This window comes from Sphaeramia orbicularis, chromosome 4 (assembly GCF_902148855.1).
Source record: "Sphaeramia orbicularis chromosome 4, fSphaOr1.1, whole genome shotgun sequence".
In the NCBI taxonomy this organism is placed as follows: domain Eukaryota; kingdom Metazoa; phylum Chordata; class Actinopteri; order Kurtiformes; family Apogonidae; genus Sphaeramia; species Sphaeramia orbicularis.
The window spans coordinates 4,789,084-4,810,542 of NC_043960.1; the positions used below are offsets into that span (position 1 = coordinate 4,789,084).

Genomic DNA, 21,459 nt, shown 5'->3' on the forward strand with positions numbered 1-21,459 from the left:
ACAAAAATAATCAATAAAATTAACAAAATAATCAGCTAAATGAACAAAAATCTGCAAAATAATCAATAAAATGAAATAAATATTTAACGAAATGAACTAAATAATCAGCTAAATGAACAAAAATCAGCAAAAATAATCAAGAAAATGAACAAAATATTTAGTAACATGAAAACATTTAGCCAAATGAACCCAATAATCAGCTAAATGAACAAAAATCAGCAAAAATAATCAAGAAAATGAACAAAATATTTAGTAACATGAAAACATTTAGCAAAATGAACACAATAATCAGCTGAATGAACAAAAATCAGCAAAATGATCAATAAAATTGATCAAATATTTAGCAAAATGAACAAAATCAATAAAATGAACACAATAATCAGCTAAATGAACAAAAATCTTCAAAATAATCAATAAAATGATCAAAATATTTAGCAAAATAAACAAAAATAATCAATAAAATGAACACAATAATCAGCTAAATGAACAAAAATCTTCAAAATAATCAATAAAATGAACAAAATATTTAGCAAAATAAACAAAATAATCAATAAAATTATCACAATAATCCACAAAACTAACAAAGTCATCAGCTAAATGAACAAAAAAAAGGGGGTGGGGGTTAAGGTTGTCCCCAGGCCATTTCCACATATTCTATTTCACATTCTGACATTTGAGGGGGTGGTGGGGGTGGAGGGGGTGGAGGGGGTTGGTTGCAGTTCGCTCGGTGGCCGTCGGGCGGCGCCCAGGAGGCTCCACAGTTCCGCCGACAGAGTTGAACGGGATCCCGGCGTGATCTGGCTCAGAGACGGGAGGGCTCAGCTCAAGTCTTGGAGGAGGTTGGAGCCCACGGCACTTCGCCACCCCACTTTTCATCCACATTCCTCCGTCCGTCCCGGCCGCAGAGCGCAGCCACACGTGCCACGGTGCGTAATTACGCACGGACACGACGGAACCGCGGTGTTTAGTGGCGGTGGAATCCCGCGGACAAAGGAAGACGAGGCTGGAGTAAGTGACTTGAGAGAGGAGAGGAGTACTGTTGGAAGGGGAACAGGAGGGGGATCTGGACTCGGAAGTGATTGTCTGCTTGTTTTTGTTTGTTTTTTGTTTTTTGAGGGGAATGTAGCTGAAGTTGCGCGCAGGATTTCGGAGATATCAGTTTTGGAGAGCGAGGAACAACAGGACGTACAGACTTATTTGAGTGGATTAAAAACCTACACGCAGATCCTCGGAGCATGGGGTAAGTTGGAAATGTTCAGTTCGCTCAGTCCTGTGGTCTGGAAGTGATTTATCCGCATGGAAAAATGCTTTTAGAGTCAACTTGAGTGCGCGTTTTAGGGGTTTTAGGGGTTGATCATCATGTGTTTACAAAGGCGCAGAAGAAGCACAGATAAGAATATGAACCCAGGTCTCCAAAGGGGATCTGGAGAATACATCACCCAGGAAGGATCTGTTGGAGTGGCTTTTTGTGATCCATAAAGGTTGACCTACTTTTAACGGAGCTCTGATGTCCGATAATGTCTGATAATGACAGCTGTGACCGCCAGAAAGGTCGAATCCGCACGTAACATGCCCACATCCATCCTCCAGTAGACAGAAGCAGCAGTGTGAGCTCCTGTTGTGTTCTGCTCTGCTTTTGTGAAAGCAGAAAACACACCTTGGACCACCTCCAGGCCGGTTGTTGTTGAGGGGATGCTGAGTTCTGCTGTGGGAGCTCCACGGTGCCACGCTGTGTTCACTCTCATTAGCTTTGATGTGTGAGTGTGTGTTGGATTTCAGACCCTCCAGATTGTATGAAACACACCTGAACACCCCCCCCCCCCTCAGACATTATGATAGTGTCAGCCTCCACCCTTCAGGCCAGGGTTAGTGACACTTGAACGGAGATGCTTCTGACATGATGAATAAATGATCAGCTGTTCTTTTATGTCTGTTAAGGCTCCACAGATCCATGGAACTATGTGGACAAAAGTATGTGGACACATCATGGCTACAGCTCATTACATTTCCTGTTCATGCTCATATATGTTTCCAAAATGCCTCAGAGATGGTTTTTACTTAATTTCTCTCAACATTGATTCTTTTTTTTTTTTTTAAATCAAGGACTGATTTTAGATGTTCTATTTTTTTTTGTGACTGTACAAAATATTGATTTAATTAATTTATAAATTATATGGACACAAATATTGGGACACATCATGGGTACGGCTCATTACATGTTCTGTTCATGCTTATATATGTTTCCAAAATGCTTATCTTTGCTTCTAAAATGCCTCAGAGATGGTTTTTACTTAATTTCTCTCAACATTGATTTTTAAAAGACATTTATCCATGACTGATTTTAAATGTTCTACCTCTGAATTTATAAATATTTTTTGTGACTGTACAAAATATTGATTTAATTAATTTATAAATTATATGGACAAAAATACTGGGACACATCATGTCTACAGCTGTAAGATGTCCTGTTCATGATGATTTGACCTATAAATATCAATATTTCCTTAAAGTTTAATGGGCCTAAGTATTTCAGTCCATGAGGCTGAAAACCAACAATTTGCTCTAGATTTTTTTTTTTTTGTCATAACCATAACTGGATGTATATATATGTGGACAAAAGTATGTGGACATGTTGAATGCAAGTGTTTTCTAACAGGGGTCTGGGATACAGAACAATAGTTTTATGTTGTGATAAATATCATATTGATTATTAATATTGATTTTTTTTTCTTTTTTTTTTTAATTTCAAATCATCATGAACAGGACATCTTACAGCTGTAGACATGATGTGTCCCAATATTTTTGTCCATATAGTTTATAGACATCAATATTTCCTTAAAGTTTAATGGGACATTATTCTTCCTCAGTGAGATATGAAGAAAGTAGATGAGTAGTTGTGGTAAAAAAAACAAAACAAAACAAAACAAAACAAAATAAATAAATAAATAAATAAATAAATATATACAGTTGGAGCACGAAATTATTTTAGAAATTCAGAGGTAGAACATTTAAGATCATAGTCATGGATAAAAAAAAATCTATGTTGAGAGAAATGAAGTAAAAACCATCTCTGAGGCATTTTGGAAGCAAATATTACAAATTAAACCAAACTAATCAATGCAATGATATTTATCCCAACATAAAACTATTTTCTCACATTAGTCATTATTGTTTTGTATCCCAGACCTCTGTTAGAAAAGAAACACCTGAATCCAACGTGTCCACATACTTTTGTCCATATGGTGTATCTGCATTTTGGTCTTTTCAGAATAAATCTTCTGCCTCGCAGTGACAGTCCACAGCTCAAATAAATCAGAGCAGCACATTGTGGTGGTCATGCTGTTTTATTGTCGCTGTATGTATCTCTATTTATGCTCCGTCTTGATCCCTTGAGAGACGTGATTTATGTGTCCTCTGAACGTTCTTAAGGCCAGGCTGAATCTGTGCCTCGACTCAAATGAGACAAACAGAGAATAACAGCGCATTCAAGTGGTCTTTAACAACTTGTAAAGTCAAAATTCAGGATTTTACTGCTCACAAACGGGTATAAATGGATCAGATTTTAGTATGAGTTGTAGCTTTTCTGTTCAATAAGTGGATTCTCTGCTCAAAAGTGGTATTAGCATCTGTTTGAAAGAATGTGATTGTATGTGGACACCAGGTAGGAAGGATCCAGACCACATTCAGAGGTGATTTTAACAGAAGTGCGAATAGAAGCGAAGGCCTGCCTGCTCCACTCACATACTTTGTGAACAATGTATTATAGATGTAAAGATTTACTAGTGCCTCATATGTGCAGATCCTCCAGATGTTCAGTTTTTTTCCTTCAGTCACAAGTTTATGTTCATATTTTAACCCATAAAGACCCAAACCTCCACCGTCGACCAAAACCATCTACTGAGCTCAACTGTTGAACCACTAATCCTATCAATACCTGTAAATAATTGGTGTAAAATACAGTTCGTCATCTTTTCATGGTCATCAGATATGACCCATTTGGACGTTCAGAGGCTCTGTAGTTACCGTGGAAACACCGTCATCTTCTACAGCATTAATTCACCAGTAAAACCCATGGAGTTGGATCAGTGACAGTGGATGGACACACTGGGTTCATGTTCAGTTAATGATATATTTTACTGAGAAAGTCACTTTTTCGTCAGTTTTTTTTCTGTTTTGACACAATGACCTTTGAATTTACTCTGAGCTTTTGTGAACATCTACATGATTAATCAATTAAACATAGGAAAATAGATGATTTTCACTGGAAAGAATGCAAAATTCAGAGAATAAATGATGATAAATCACTTAAGAAAAGTTAAATTGAGAGAAAATTTCATTTGGGAATGGACACCAAAGTCCCACTGGGTCCTCATGGGTTAAGTGCTTTAAGATCACAAAGCGCCTGTCATGCAAGAAGGCCAGTAAAACAAATAGAAAGGTCACAGCTGTCATCTAGATATTTAAGGTGTATTGGCCGATTAACCCTTAAACACCTAGAACTATTTTTGTGGCAACTTCCAAATTAATTTCTCCCCATGTTTATCCATTCTTAAATGATTTATCACCATTTATTGTTATGTTTTCCTCTGAATTTTTATTTTTCAGTGAAAATCAGGTATTTTCCCACATTTAATTTACTGATCTTGTAGATGTTCAGTGTAAATTCAAAGGTTATTATATAAAGTCAACAATTTGTTTAGATTGATTTTAACCCTTAAAGAACCTAAAACTTTCTGTGGCAACTTCCAAGTGAATTTTACTTGACATTGAATAGTTTATAGGTGATTTATTGCCATTTGTTGTAATATTATCCTTTGTATTTTTAAGGTATTTTCCTACATTTAATTTACTGATCATGTAGATGTTCAGAGTAAATTCAAGTTATTATATCAAGCCAGGAAAACTTGAAGAAGAAGTGACTTATATATCATTAACTGAACATAAACCCAGTGTGTCCATCCACTGTCATTGATCCAACTCCATGGGTTTTACTGGGGAATCAATGTTGTAGAGTTGTAGTGTTTCCATGGTAACTACGGAGCCTCTGAACGTCCAAATGGGTCATATCTGATGACCATGAAAAGATGACAAACTGTATTTTACACCAGTTATTTACATGTGTTGTTCAGATTAATGGATCAATAGGTTTTAAACAGTTCAGATCAGTAGTTGGTTTTGGTCGTTGGTGGATGTTTTGGTCATCGAGGGTTAAATGAAGAACGATTCTGTTAAATTTATAGTTGGTACAGGTTCTTACAGAGAAGTGGACTGTGTGTGTGTCTTGGGCATCACACAGAATCCGTACAGAGCTGACTGCTGCAGTTTGTCGTATTTATGCAGTTTCGGTCAAGAAACAGACTAGTGAAAAGGGCAAGTTGATGGGACCAATATTTTGCGAGATATAAATAATTTTGGAATATGATCGCCTTGCAGTAAACTTACCCAGAATCATAGAATCATCATTGAAATGGGTTACCTAGCAACAGATAAACAATAGGGCTACGTTGTCATGGTGTCAAATTTCATGTGCAGAAACAGACATGCCAGCTGAGAGGTTATTCAACTGAAAATGCCAGTGGAATTTACCAAGAAAGTAAAGAAATGAACTGGATCAGAGGATCTAGAACTTGTGGTTCCCACAGGTCAACGCACTAGTGTTGATAGAATCTGCAAAAGTCACTAAAACACTTTTCTACACGAGGTTTATTCAAAATACGACTTTACTTCAAACTCCACTACTTGTAAATCACAAGAAAAAGTTACTTTTTCAACCAAATCTATCTAATGAAAAGTGACTTTTTTGCAAAGTTATCAATAATTGAACACAAAAACATGTGTGTCCATCCGCTGTCATTGATCCAACTCCATGGGTTTTACTGGTGAATCAATGTTGTAGAGTTGTAGTGTTTCCACGGTAACTATGGAGCCTCTGAACGTCCAAATAGGTCATATCTGATGACCATGAAAAGATGATAAACTGTATTTTACACCAATTATTTACATGTATTGACAGAATTAATGGATCGACAGGTATTACACAGTTTAGATCAGTAGATGGTTTTGATCGTCGAGGGTTAAATGAAGAACGATTCTATTAAATTTATAGTTGGTACGGGCTCTTTTGTACAACACAATATCAAAGCAATAAGGTTATTTTCCCCTTAAAACAAACAAAAAAATCCAAAGAAACCTTTGTCTATATAGAAGGAGGATGTGATTTTATGCTGGTAGAATCTGCAAAAGTCACTAAACCACTTTTCTACACGAGCTTTATTCAAAATATGACTTCACTTCAAACTTGACTACTTGTAAATCAAAAGAAAAAGTGGCTTTTTCAACCAAATACATCATTAACTGAACATAAACTTCCTAAATGAATTTTTCTATTTAACCTTTCTTAAGTGATTTATCATCATTTATTACAATATTATCCTCTGGTTTTTTTTGCATTTTTTCCAGTGATAATTATGTATTTTCCTATATTTAATTCACCGATCATGTACATGTTCATAAAAACTCAGATTAAAGTTGAGGGTTATTATATCAGAAACAGAGAAAACTGTAGAAAAAGTGACTTTTTCAGCAGAAATATCATTAACTGGACGTAAACCCAATGTGTCCATCCACTGTCATTTATCCAACTCCATGGGTTTTACTGGTGAATCAATGTTGTAGAAGATGACGGTGTTTCCACGGTAACTACGGAGCCTCTGAACATCCAAATGGGTCATATCTGATGACCATGAAAAGATGACAAACTGTATTTTACACCAATTATTTACATGTATTGACAGAATTAATGGATCGACAGGTATTAAACAGTTTAGATCAGTAGATGGTTTTGATCGTCGCGGGTTAAATGAAGAACGATTCTATTAAATTTATAGTTGGTACAGGCTCTTTTGTACAACACAATATCAAAGCAATAAGGTTATTTTCCCCTTAAAACAAACAAAAAAATGCAAAGAAACCGTTGTCTATATAGAAGGAGGATGTGATTTTCTGTTGATAGAATCTGCAAAAGTCACTAAACCACTTTTCTACACGAGCTTTATTCAAAATACAACTTCACTTCAAACTCAACTACTTCTAAATCACAAGTTACTTTTTCAGTAAAATATATCAATAATTGAACATAAACCCAGTGTGTCCATCCACTGTCATTGATCCAACTCCATGGGTTTTACTGATGAATCAATGTTGTTGAGTTGTAGTGTTTCCACGGTAACTACGGAGCCTCTGAACGTCCAAATGGGTCATATCTGATGACCATGAAAAGATGACGAACTGTATTTTACACCAATTATTTACATGTGTTGATAGGATTAATGGATCAACAGGTATTAAATATTTTCCATCAGTGGATAGTTTCGGTCTCTGAGGGTTAACAACATTAACTTTGTAACATTCCACTTTAAAAGCTGCAGCCGTTCACCACTGATCTGCACCGTGGATTAAATCTGCAAGGAAACATCTCAAATCCAGTCTGTCCTACTTGTAATGAAAATGTGTCCTATGTTTTATGCTGTAGATGAGTTTTTTTTTTTGCATATGGTCACTTTGGGGATGGTCTTTAATAGAGACATAGACATAAAGCCCCTGGTGGTTTAGAACTGGATGTTACAGCTCAGATACCGGGGTCTGAAATGATGGAAGACCCCTCTGAGAGATGGATTCATAGACCAGAACAAGACCTGTGTACACAATGATTAGAACAGCTCAGTGAAATACTATTAGGATAAAAATGTTCACGTCAGCTGTCAATAATTATCACAATAAATCATCAAAATTTATTTTATGCTTAAAGGCTGGTTTTTGAAATGAGCACAGCCTACATATTTATAAAGTCACTATTTAGTTTGACCTCTGACCCCATGACAAGAAACAGCACAAACAATTACAAACATCTGACGTGTTGAATGAAAGCTGGTATAAAACATCAGAAAATTAATGACATAAATCTCATATTGTCTGAACAAAAGGGTTAAAGACATGTTAAGTACAAAGGGAGGTCACATGAAATACGACCACTTTGGTTTATAGAAGATGCTGAATGAAACCTGATTATTTTATTCATTTTTGTTAAATTAGTTGATTATTTTGTGAATTTTATTGATTATTTAGCTGATTTTTGTTCTTTTAGCTCATTGTTTTGTTCATTTTACTGCTTATTTTGTTTGTTTTGCTAAATATTTTTTTTCATTTTATTGATTATTTTGCTGATTTTTGTTCATTTAGCTGATTATTTTCTTTGTATTGCTAAATATTTTGTTCCTTTTATTGATGATTTTGCAGATTTTTTTCATTTATCTGATTATTTTGTTCATTTATCTGATTATTTTGTTCATTTTGCTAAATATTTTGTTCATTTTATTGATGAATTTGCTGTTTTTTGTTCATTTAGCTGATTATTTTGTTCATTTATCTTATTTTTTTGTTCATTTTGCTAAATATTTTGATCATTTTATTGATGATTTTGCTGATTTTTGTTCATTTAGCTGAGTTTTGTTCATTTAGCTGATGATTTTGTTCATTTAGCTGATGATTTTGTTCATTTAGCTGATTGTTTTGTTCATTTTGCTAATTAATTTGTTCATTTTGTTGATTATTCTGGTCATTTTTGCTTCATGGTGATAATTTGTTTCTCAATTTTTGGCTCATTTTGCTTATTTATTTATTTTTTACTCATTAGTGATAAAAAAAAAAAATCAGAAATGTAATGCCATAAATCTCATATTATCTGAACAAAAGGGTTAAAGACACGCTCAGTGCAAAGGGAGGCCACATTAAATACGACCACTTTGGTTTATAGAAGCTGTTTTCTTCCCTGATATTTTATTTTTCCCTGTTGGTCATACTTCACATATATCAGATTGGATCTAAATGCACAGACTGACAAATGCACTGACACTCCAGCATCGAGGGTTGGGCTTGACTCAGAATTTTTCTCTGCTGAGTCCGATTTGGCCGTTAAATATGAAGCCTCGCCTGCTTGTTCCTTTTTTTCCATTTATTTATTTTTCATGTCTGGCAATCAGAAGATCCACTGGCTCGTGTTTTAGCCAGAGGATGAGTTTAACCACATTAAGTCAACAGAGTCATGGGAACATATTTCTGAACGTTTAGAAATCTGGAAAAGATGAGCTGATCTCTGGCCCGTCGACTAAATTAAGATCTGAACCACACATGTGAAGTCTGATAGAAATGAGGTCTTTTCAGAACATTACAGTCACATATTTATCCTTTATGCACACATCAGGTGGGAATAGATAGTGTGTATTATTGACTAATTATCTAACAATAGCACTGGGAGGATTTCATGCACAGACTGATGAACTCACAACTCACACTGGTGTATGAGTGTGTCCATGAATGTTAAGCGCTTTGTGCACCATGAAGGGGTAGAAAATGCGCTATATACGTGCAGCCCATTTACCATTTTACCATTTATTCAAAGACCTAAAGGGCAACCAAAAACATCTACTGAAAGGCACAACAAACCCCGCCCCTCACACATATTTCACCCATTGTAAGTAAATGGGAAGATTTTAAAAATTCGTAAAATATATTAACTTTGACCTACTGTTCCCAAAATGTAATGAGATCCATTCAGGGTCACTAGCAGTCTATAAAGTCAATTTGGTATGAACTCAACCAATATTTTTGCTGCTACAGACATGTGAAATTTTTCCCATTATAAGTAAATGGGGAAAAAAAGGATAAAATTCCTAAAAACTTTGACCTACTGTTCCCAAAATGTAATGAGATCCATTCTGGGTCACTGGCAATCTATAAATGAAATTTGGTTTGAATTCAACCAATAGTTTTGTTGCTACAGACATGTGAAGTCTCACCCATTATAAGTAAATGGGAAAAAAAAGATTTAAGAAAATTCATAAAAAATTGAAACTTTGACCTACTTTTCCTCAAATTTAATGACATCTATTCAGGGTCACTGGTAATCTATAAACCAAATTTGGTATGAATTTTACCAATAGTTTTGCTGCTACAGACATGTAAAATTTTGCCCATTATAAGTAAATGGGGAAAAAAAAGAAGATAAAATTCCTAAAAAAATTAACTTTGACCTACTGTTCCCAAAATGTAATGAGATCCATTCAGGGTCACTGGCAATCTATAAATGAAATTTGGTTTGAATTCAACCAATAGTTTTGTTGCTACAGACATGTGAAGTCTCACCCATTATAAGTAAATGGGGAAAAAAAAAGATTTAAGAAAATTGATTAAAAATGTAAACTTTTACCTACTTTTCCTCAAATGTAATGACATCTATTCTGGGTCACTGGTAATCTATAAACCAAATTTGGTATGATTTTTACCAATAGTTTTGCTCCTAAAGTGTTAACAAAAAACAAACAAACCAAACCAAAAACAATACGCCTTGCCCCCCCTTCAGGGGATGGGGTAATAAAATGTTTAGTAACTTCTGAACCACTAATCCTACCGATACGTTAAGATAATTCAGGTAAAATGCATTTTCTTAGCTTTTCATCAGCAACATATGTGTCTTTTTTTGGTGTTCAGAGGCTCCGTAGTGAACACGGAAACAACGTCATCTTCTACAGCATGAATTCACCAATAAAACCCATGGATTTGGGTCAATGACAGTGGATGGACACACTTGTTTTTATGTTCAGTTAATGATATATCTTACTAAAAAGGTCATTTTTTATATAATAACCGTTGAATTTACTCTGAGTTCGTATGAACTTCTACATGATCAGTAAATTAAACATAGAAAAGGCCAGAATTTCACAGAAAAATGCAAAATGCAGAGGACAATGTTATATGATGATAAATAACTAAAAAAAGGAGCTGTCACAAAAATAGATCTAGGTGTTTAATCAGTCAATATGGCTTAATTATCTATATAACAACTGTGACCTTTCTGTTTTTCTGATGCTTAATGATCTTAAAGCACTTAGAATATGATGATGAACATAGTGTGGGAGTCTCAGATGGAATTAAATATAAGAAAATACCGGATTTTCACAGAAAAAATGCAGAGGATGATATTATAATAGATGGTGATAAATCACTTACAAAATATTAAATGTAGAGAAAAATAAATGAGGAAGTTGCCACAGAAATAGTTCTATGTATTTAAGGCTTAAATAAAGCTCAATAAATTGTTAACATTGAGAAGGAAGCTCTACCAGCATCAGTGTAGACCTGCGAACTTCAGATGAATTTCCCTCAACAGTTATCCTACATTTAGCCACATAAAAAAATAACAACACTTATCAATACGAGAATAGAGAGAATATCAAGATAAATCCTGTAATTTTATGAGAATAGAGTTGAATTCAAAAAGAGTCATAATTTTGCGAGAATGACGTTGTAATATTATGAGAATAACATTGTAAGTTAAAAACAAGCGGAAAAAATATCATAATTTACAAGAATAAAATCGCATAATGGAGAACTTGGAACATTTTATGAGGTTCTACTTTCATTTGGGGTTTACACACAAAGGCCAAATACTGAACCTGTTAGCCCCGCCCACCATCAACACATTAGCATTAGTTGAAGGACTTTGAAGCCAGTTTGCACACGTTTGGGTTTGTTTTGTTGTAAGAACTAAATGGATTTGGAGCAAATTTCCTCTTTTGTGGAGGAGGAACTGACCTTTTCTAAATTATGACTTTTTATCGCACTATTGCAAGTTTATTTTCAAAATATCACGACTTTAATCTGGGGCGCCGTTTCCAATTGTGGGCCCCATGAAAGCATGAACATTGTGGACACTTCATAAATTCACTATCTTCTCAGTCTACAATCTATCAACAACAAATGCAACAGATGCCGGGCCCCATGAATTTGTCATGTTTAGCCCCCCTTGTCAGCGCCTCAGACTTTAATCTCATAAAAGTATGACATTATTTTTGTTAAATTATGATTATTTTTTGAAAACTACCACTTTTTTCTCGAAATATTATGACTTCATTCTCGTAGTGACAAGTGTTTTTATTTTTCCTTCGTGGCCCTAATATGCCGTCGTACTGAGGCACTTTGGAAACAAAGATAACAATTTAAACTAAACTAACCAATGCAATGATATTCATCCCAATATAAAACTATATTCTGACATTAGTCATTATTGATGTTTACATGTCAAATCCTCATAAACAGGACATCTTACAGCTGTACACATGTGTCCCAATATTTTTGTCCATATAGTTTATAAACATCAATATTTCCTTAAAATTTAATTGTAGATTTTTCTTCCTCACTGAGATGTGAAGAAAGTAGATGGTTAGTTATGGTACAAAATTATTATTTACTGTCAGAGCATGAAAAAAATTTTGAAATTTAGAGGAAGAACATTTAAAATCATAGTCAAGGATAAAAAAAAAAATCTATATTGAGAGAAATTAAGTCAAAACCATCTCTGAGGCGTTTTGGAAGCAAAGTGACACTTTAAACCAAACTAACCAACGCAATGAAATTTATCCCAACATAAAACTGTATTTTGAGATTATTCATTATTGTTTTGTATCCCAGACCCCTGTTAGAAAAGAAGCACCTGAATTCAACGTGTCCACATACTTTTGTCCATATCGTGTGTCTGTGCTAAATCACCTGGGGCCTCATGTATAAAGTGTGCATATGCACACAAACCTGGCGTATGCCCTTTTCTACGCTCACGTTCAGATGTATAAAGAGTGAAATGACCGTGGAAATGTGCGCTCCTCCACGCCAACTCCACAGCTGGAGTACGCACGTTTCTGGTGCTTTGGAACGATTGGCGACACCTAGAGGTGACACTGGGAAACTGGTAATAATGTGGAAAAGGTCATTCCTCTGATTGACGTGCACATCAGAGATACACAGATGAACAATGAACACACCGACAATTCATCCTACTGTCAGAGCAGCACATCCACCACCAGAACCAGAACCAGAACCAGAACCAACCACACACACCAGCCCTGGACCCATCAATGCCAGTCCTGCCTGGGGGGACATTAAGCAACAACCATATAAAGAGACAGGGACACAGAATTCATTGGTTGATAAATGCATTTAATGTAGTGTTAATGTCTGTGGGAACATTTATGAGTCCGTCCAGTCGCTCATTGATGCCATCGATTGTCCTCCCTCTGTCCTCTGGTGACTCGGGTCAGTACAGACCCATGCCAGTCTGATGGGCATCAGCAGTGGGCTGTTGGACCGGAGGATTGGCTAATGCTGGGGAGTCAACAGAAGCCTCTGTGACAGGAGGATGATACTGCCTCTGACCGTCGTCTGCCTCATTGTTGGAAAATAATAATTTGAGTGATTAAACATGAGTCCACGTCTTTGATTTCCTCTTTGATTTCCTGACATGATTACCCATGAACCTTTATGTTGTTTGGCTGTGATCAGACTATTGGATGACCCGTAGAATGAACTAATGTGTGACTTATACAAATACTAAATCTATACTGTGGGGATGATCTGCGTCAGTCCTGTTAGACCAGTGTCACCCACAATAGCAGCGAGTCTTCGCTCAAACAGTCTCAGTTCGTCTCTTTTCTTCTTCCGCCTGTTTCGGCCTCCGCTTCGCGTCCACCTTGACGTCATCATCTGATCATCCAAAGCGGGGAATCCCAGAGGGAATCCCACCTGCAGACCCCATTTATACTGATTTGCATATTTAAATGTGGGCGTGGAGAGGGAGGAGTCAGGTATTCCAACATATGCGCTCAGTTCCACGCTGATTGGGATGAATAAAGGAAGTGTGCTTGGATTCGGGCGTACGCTCAGTTTTATTCATCTGGATTTTTTGTGCGTACGGACTTTTCGGGATTTAAGTGTATGCCAGGTTTCAGTATGAAATCCACGCAAGCCTTTATACATGAGGCCCCTGGTCCTAATGAAAGTGTCTGAGGCCCTTTGGTTGAAGTGTTGGACGTGTAGACGAGACCATCTGCACCAACAGATAGAGGCGAGCACAGACAGCCGGCAGCTCCTCCACCCTCTCCACAGAAGCCAAGACCAGGATGAGGAGAGGTGTGATTAAAGCCACGTCAGAACGCAGTCACTGAGTGTTAGGCTGAGGCGTTCTGTGGCTGAGCACGGCTTGTCTTTAAGTATTTATCCACAGCATCAACACACATCAGTCAATCACTGTCAGTGTGTTGTGGACGAAGAGAGATTGCTTATATCCAGCAGCAGAAAACAACAATGTGAAGTTAATATCTGGCTTTTAGGGGTGGACAATCTGGACCAAATGATGATCTGTTTAGAGAAATTTGTAATCCATGATCTGAAGAATCACCTCGAGTTATAAGAAAAATACAAGTTTTACTCTATTTGTCCTTTGTTTCTTGTTTCTTTCTTGTTTTCTTAGCCCATACACTGCAAAAATCAAAATCTTACGAAGTGTATTTTTCTCATTTCTAGTCCAAATATCTCATCACACTTAAAATAAGACATAATCACCTGAAGAGTAACTTTTCAGTGAGATAGTTATTTATTTATTTATTTATTTCGAACATGCAAAGAAACAAAATAAAACAAATCAAAGCAAATTAAGACAAAAACAAAGTAACATTTAAATGAACAGAATCTATCTTCAAACACATACAAGTCTGAATTTTACACGGTTGAAAAGGTGTAGAAGGAAGTATAAACTTATTTAATCCAACCCCTCAAGTGCTTTTACACCTTTATCACTAATGTAATACAAGAATCCGACAATACAATTTTCCTAATATGTCGCATCGAACCATCGAATATAAGAACTGATTTTTAGACAATAGATCTGGAAAATCTTACCAAGATAATTTTCAGTTGGAATAAGTGAAAATTATCTTGGTCAAATTTCTTGATATAAGATTTTCAAGATCTATTGTCTAAAAATCAGTTGTTATATCTCACTGAAAAGTTACTCTTTAGGTGATTATGTCTGATTTTAAGTGTGATGAGATATTTGGACTAGAAATGAGAAAAATACACTTGGTAAGATTTAGATTTTTTCCAGTGTAAAGACCAAAATATCCACCAGAGACCAAAATAATTTACTGACCTAAAACATTAAATAACTGTTGATCCACTAATCCTATCAATACATGTAAGTAATTCTTGTAAAATACAGTTTGTCATCTTTTCATGGTCATCAGATATGACCTATTTGGACGTTCAGAGGCTCCGTAGTTACCACGGAAACACCGTCATCTTCTACAACATTGATTCACCAGTAAAACCCATGGAGTTGGATCAATGACAGTGGATGGACACACTGGGGTTATGTTCAGTTAATGATATATTTTACTGAAAACGTCTCTTTTTTTCCCATTTTCTCTGTTTTTGATATAATAACCCTCAACTATGATCTGAGCTTTATGGACAAATACATGATCAGTAAATTAAATATCCTCCTGAGACCCAGCAATGTATTTTTGTCCTTTATAGGGGACAAGAGTTTCACAGCTGTACTTTAAAAAAGTTCACTACAAAGGGCATTCCATAAAAACTAAAATAATATTAATAATAATAATAATAATAATAATAATAATGATAATAATAATGATAACAACTAGAAAAGCACAGACCCCCACCAAGGCAGATCAGTGCACCCCCGATCACCAAAATTTAATCACTTGTTCCTTGTGCCAGTATCAACATTACCTGAACTTTTCATCCAGATCCATCCATAACTTTTGAGTTATCTTGCACAGGGTAATAATTAGAAATTTATCTGAAAAAAATCTTGCATCATGCTATTTCCAATCAAGGGAATTCTTTAATGTAAAAACCCAAAACCTTTACTTCCCTGGGTCTCAGGAGGATATAGAAAAATACCTGATTTTCACTTAAAAATGCAAAATACAGAGCATTATATTAGAATAAATTGTGATAAATCACTATAAAGACAGGTTAAAAATCACAAAAAAATAATTTAGGGACTGCCACAAAAGTAGCACTGGGTCTTTATGGGTTAGACTGTGTGTGATGGCTTTTTGTCGGTGTTTTCTGCATTTTTACATGTTTTTTTTTAGACCAACATTACTACAGTGTTACAGTCTATTCCTATAGAGTCTATGTTTTCCTGTATGTATATCTGTGCCACTGTTGTTTCCATTAATTACCTCGACTGTGGCCTAAATTTCCCTGCTGTAGTTTTATAGTGTATCCAAAAACTATTTATACTTTATTCCATAAAGACCTAATGGTATTTTTGTAGCAGTTCCCAAATGATTATTTTCTCTATATTTAACCTTAAGTGAGTCTATCGTAATATGATCCTCTGTATTTTGCATTTTTCAGTATAAATCGTATACCTTGCTATATTTAATTCACTGATCATGTAGATGTTCATGAAAACACTGATTAAATTCAAAGGTTATTATATCAGAAACAGAAAAAAATAAAGAAAAAGTTTATCAGCAAAGGTATCAATAATTGAACACAAAAACATGTGTCTCTATCCACTGTCATTGATGCAAAAATGCAGAAAACATCGACAAAAAGCCATCACACACAGTCAAACCCATAAAGACCCACTGCTACTTTTGTGGCAGTTCCTAAATACATTTTTTTTGTGATTTTTAACCTGTCTTTATAGTGATTTATCGCAATTTATTCCAATATAATGCTCTGTATTTTGTATTTGTAAGTGAAAATCAGGTTTTTTTCTATATTTAATTTACTGATCATGTATTTGTCAATAAAGCTCAGATCATAGTTGAGGGTTATTATATCAAAAACAGAGAAAATGGGGAAAAAAAGAGACTTTTTCAGTAAAATATATCATTAACTGAACATAAACCCAGTGTGTCCATCCACTGTCGTTGATCCAACTCCATGGGTTTTACTGGTGATTCAGTGATGTAGAAGATGACGGTGTTTCCATGGTAACTACGGAGCCTCTGAGTGTCCAAATGGGTCATATCTGATGACCATGAAAAGACGACAAACTGCATTTTACACAGATTATTTACATGTATTGATAGGATTATTGGATCAATAGGTATTAAACAGTTTATATCAGTAGGTGGTTTTGGTCAGTAGTGGTTGTTTGGGTCTTTAGGGGTTAACGTAGCTCTAATCTGACTCAGTGTGTATTGGTGTTAAACATCCTCTTGTATTTTTTACCAGTTTGGATTTGTCGTTTCATGTCATTATTTCTTTAGCAGCAGCAAAACAAGACGTTACACAAACTCTTCAAGTTCAAGTAGATAAAAACCAAACGCTTGAGTGCAGACAGATGCTGAAGTGTAATTAATAAGAGGTGGTCAGGTTTATGAACACTTAATCATATTAAAGATGAGACTTTCTATCAGAGCTGAGAGGCTGCTATTATGTGTATAAAGTGGCTTCATCAGTAGAGACTCAGATAAGTATCTGATGTCCATTTAGTCTTCATTCCCCCCAAAACATTTTCATAATAGATTCTTTTTCAGACAGAATCACCTCAGAAGGAATTTCACGTTGTTCGTGTTATTCATATATTGTAAAGGATACTTATATCCCCGAAATGGAGATATAATAGTTTTACCCCGAACGCTGCCGCCAGATCTGCCACCGCCGGATCTCCATGGTGTGGACAGATTTGGTTGGATTATAGTGGACCCCTAGTGGAAGGACCCTATCGATCTCAGCTTCTCCATGAGTATTATGAGTCATCCAAATGGGGGGGGGGGGCTTTAGTTGAAAATCAGTTTTTTGGACATAAATCAAGCAATAATAGGCCAATTGAGATAAAATTTGTTTCATATTGATGGTCTTCCAAATGTCCATGTTCTGTCTACCATCCAGAGTTCATATGGGGTCGTTTTCATTCACTAGGTGGAGTTTTGTTGGAAAAATTGGTTCTGTGACCATTATTCTGCCACTATCAGGTCCATGTAGCTCAAATTGAATTCATATCGATTGTCTAAAAAGCGTTTCCGCTGGTGTGCCATGGCAAAAATCAACAAAAATCATCACCGTCACATTCGACTTATTACCTCTGCCAAGGAGGTTATGTTTTCATCTGGGTTTGTCTGTTTGTTTGTTTGTTTGTTTGTAAGATAATTCAAAATAACAGTAAATTTCCCTATGGGATGAATAAAGTATCTATCTATTTATCTACCAAAAGTTATGGATGTATTTTGATGAAATTTACAGAAAATGTTGATACTGGCACAAGGAACAAATTATTCCACTGGTCTACAAGGAAAATGCTTCCAGAATAAAAGTAATGAAATTTTACCACATGAGAGTCACTGATAAAGAAAAGTCAAGTCAAAAATGCTGGTTGGCTGAACTTTCCAAGATACAGCCTTGGGTCAAAATGTGAAATTCAAGAATTAACGAGAGAATGGGTTTGACTTAAAAGGAATATTTGTCTCAGAGCTACAAGATCTACTTCAAAACACTGTCTGCACATTAGAATACATTCACTTTACAGGTTCTATTTGATTTATAAAACTATTATATAAATGTACATAAACCAATATATGTGTGTAATAACACTGTATCATACACCTTGAAAACATCAGCAAACCGGCACTTTTGTCATTTATTTTCCAATTAATCTTATTAAAATACTTAACATTTAGCACATTTAATGTCTGAAGCAAATCATTTCTAAAAAAATTGTAGACCAGTGTTACATTTTGTTGGTGGTGGTGGGTGGGTGGAGGGGGGGGCTGACCGATCTGCCTTGGCGGAGGTCTGTGCTCTCTGAGTGCTTATACACATATATAATATATAATAGGCCAGCACAAATGTCCTGCCCCCTGAAATGAAAATTTGTGAAGATTCAAGAGGTAGAGAAAAGATAAATGAGTGTTAAGTTTCATTTTCACTTCTGCGGTCTGTGCTGCACATACCCATCATGAGGTACACGCGGGACGGACCACACCACCCCGTATATCCCCTCCTTATTTTAAGTATTTTCTATAAGTAGTAGTATATAAGTAGGATGGACCAAGGTTATAATAGTTTTTGATTTTTCAGTATAGTTTAGTTTTAGTTAGTTTTGACTTTTTTTTCCCTCTAATTCAGTCTTAATTAGTTTTTAGAGCAGGTTTGTTAGTTTTTATTAGTTTTCTTTTTTTTTTCTAAATGCTTAGTTTTAGTTTAGTTCTAGTATTAGTTTTAGTTTTGTCTTATCATTTCTCTTCTTCACCGTCATATTCAAATAAATCCCAGACAGGACTCTGCTGCTTTTTCCCAACTTTAGTCTCCATGTTTCCAGGTAGAGTGGGGACCAGAAGACGACTAAACGACAAGTGATGAGAAGTGACAGACCCTGACGTGTCGTACGGTGCCACCAGCTAAAATTGCGTGAAATAAATCGATTTCATATCAATCTGACATTGACAAAGACGAAAACGAAGGGAATTTTATGCATAATTTTTATACGTTTTAGTTAGTTTCGTAAGAACACAATACAGTTTCAGTTAGTTATCATTTTTTCCTTTAATTACAGTTTTTATTTATTTCAGTTAACGAATATGTTTTTTCAATTCCAGTTTTCGTTATTTCTGTTGATTCTGTTGGGTTTCTGTAAATTGACTTAGAGTCTGGTTTTGACCAACTCTATATATAAAATGTCAAGAGATAACTTTTTTGTGATCTGGTGCTATATAAATAAAATTTGATTGATTGAGTGATTTAATTGGTTTTCCCCTGTAAGTCGCTTTGGAAAAAAGCGTCTGCCAAATGCGTAAACATAAACATAAACATATTTCATTAGTTTTCGTTAACGATAATAAGGAACACCCCCCCCCCCCCGAACTGTGGATTACACACTGCCACACCAAGAGATCAATTCCACAGGAAACACTGTGTCTAAACATTCTCTTTCTTCATGCCACTACTTTGAGTTTACATGATATTATATTTTGACATATTTTGTGTTTTTTTTCCAAATGGTTGGGGGAGCAGAGGATTGGGGGGGATTTCGGGGATATACCCTTGCTGTCAGCCCCCAACAGCACAAGCCTGGTTTTCAAATGTAAACATTTTCATCATGTAATTTTACTTTTTTCACAGTGGTTATTTTTCTGGTCCAGTGTATGTGTCCCCTGAACTAAAATGAGTTGACATTCCTGCTCTAAGGTCATCAGATCTCTCAGCTCTGTCTGGTTTCCTTTATTTGCAATTTGCAGTAGCTTTTCATTTAATGTTAATAAACTAACAGACTGACTGCATTAAGACAAATACCAGAGAAAAACACAGCAGCTGTCACTGTAGTAGACCACTTGAATGCACTGTTAAATAAGTGAACGGTGTACGGTGAAGGACAGGATCCTGACGGGTTTCAAGTGATGCTTCTGAAACTTAATATCCGTGTTGTTGAGACTCATTTGCGTTTTGAGTGTTTGATGATGTATTGTTAATAGGGTTTTTTGTGACCTATGACACTGGTGCTGTTATCTGAAATTAATCTCAGTGATACAGTTTTAATGTGATATCACTGCTCTGTGTTTTTATCTTTTGCGATGACAAAAAAAATACTTGATGGGGATTTTAGAGTCTGTAAATTTAGGAAAATAACCAAAAAAAAAAACAACCCAGACTCATCTTGCACTTGTGGGTCTGTACTAAGTCTGTGTTCAATGAGACAGCACATGACCAACATCCCATAATAACCCAGGTCATTATGGGTCATTATGGTCAGAGGTTGTTCCTCTGTAGGTTGAGTTGACTGATCAGAGCACATTCAGCTCCTGTAGATCCTGGTTTTTGCAGGAAAACACACAAATATGCAAAAGTAAATAGATCATTCTTTGTAAACAAAAAAAGTTGAAACTTTTTCCATTTCATGTCAAGTATTTTCTGAAAAAAAATTTTAAAAATGTCTATGAAATTCATGAGACCTTCCAGAATCCTTTAGTTCTACTCAAAATATTTTTCAGTTTATGAATTCGTGAAGGCTGTTTTTGTGATTCTCTCTTTTTGTGTCTCTAAACGGCAGCAGTTTTTATTGATGCTTTGAGTTTTGTCCATGCACGTAGTAAAAAGTCAGAATATTCTAGCTCTGTAGACGTGTTTATTTTCTTATGCCGGATCAAAGAACCTCTCAATAGGATGTAATTACAGTAAAACTACATAAAATATGTTTTAATTTCAGAAAAAAAACATTTAGTTTTATTAGATTTCAGCAACAACTATAAGAAAACAGTCGTGTACATTATTATCATTAGGGTTTTTTGAAGATTTAGTGTGAATTAAACTCAATCCAGTGAAAAATAATAATTTATGAAGCTTAAACACTAGCGTTATACTCAAGACCACCTAAAGTGAGACCTAATTAGTCCTGACTGAGACCTAGACTTTAAAGGATGAAGGGTGAGACCAAGACCAGACCAGACTAGAGCCTGACCGATATGGGATTTTTGGGGCCGATACCAATACTGTTGGCTAAAAAAAGACGATATCCAATATATCGGACGATAACCGATATATTGGCCGATATATGAAATAAGAACACTGATCTACACAGGATATAACTAGAAG

At 35.5% G+C, this 21,459-nt stretch overlaps 1 protein-coding gene across 2 annotated transcripts in view; it reads left to right on the plus strand.

The window, feature by feature from the left end:
- Positions 1 to 795: 795 nt before the first annotated feature.
- The window catches only part of homer3b (homer scaffold protein 3b), a 141,808-nt gene continuing 121,144 nt past the window's right edge, over positions 796 to 21,459 (plus strand). For both annotated transcript variants that reach the window (XM_030131789.1, XM_030131790.1), the window contains exons 1-2: positions 796 to 1,008; positions 1,117 to 1,240. Coding sequence is in view for 1 of the 2 variants with exons in the window: in XM_030131790.1 (XP_029987650.1) it covers positions 1,236 to 1,240 (5 nt within the window). In the remaining variant the exon portion in view is untranslated. The remainder of the gene's footprint in view (positions 1,009 to 1,116; positions 1,241 to 21,459) is intronic.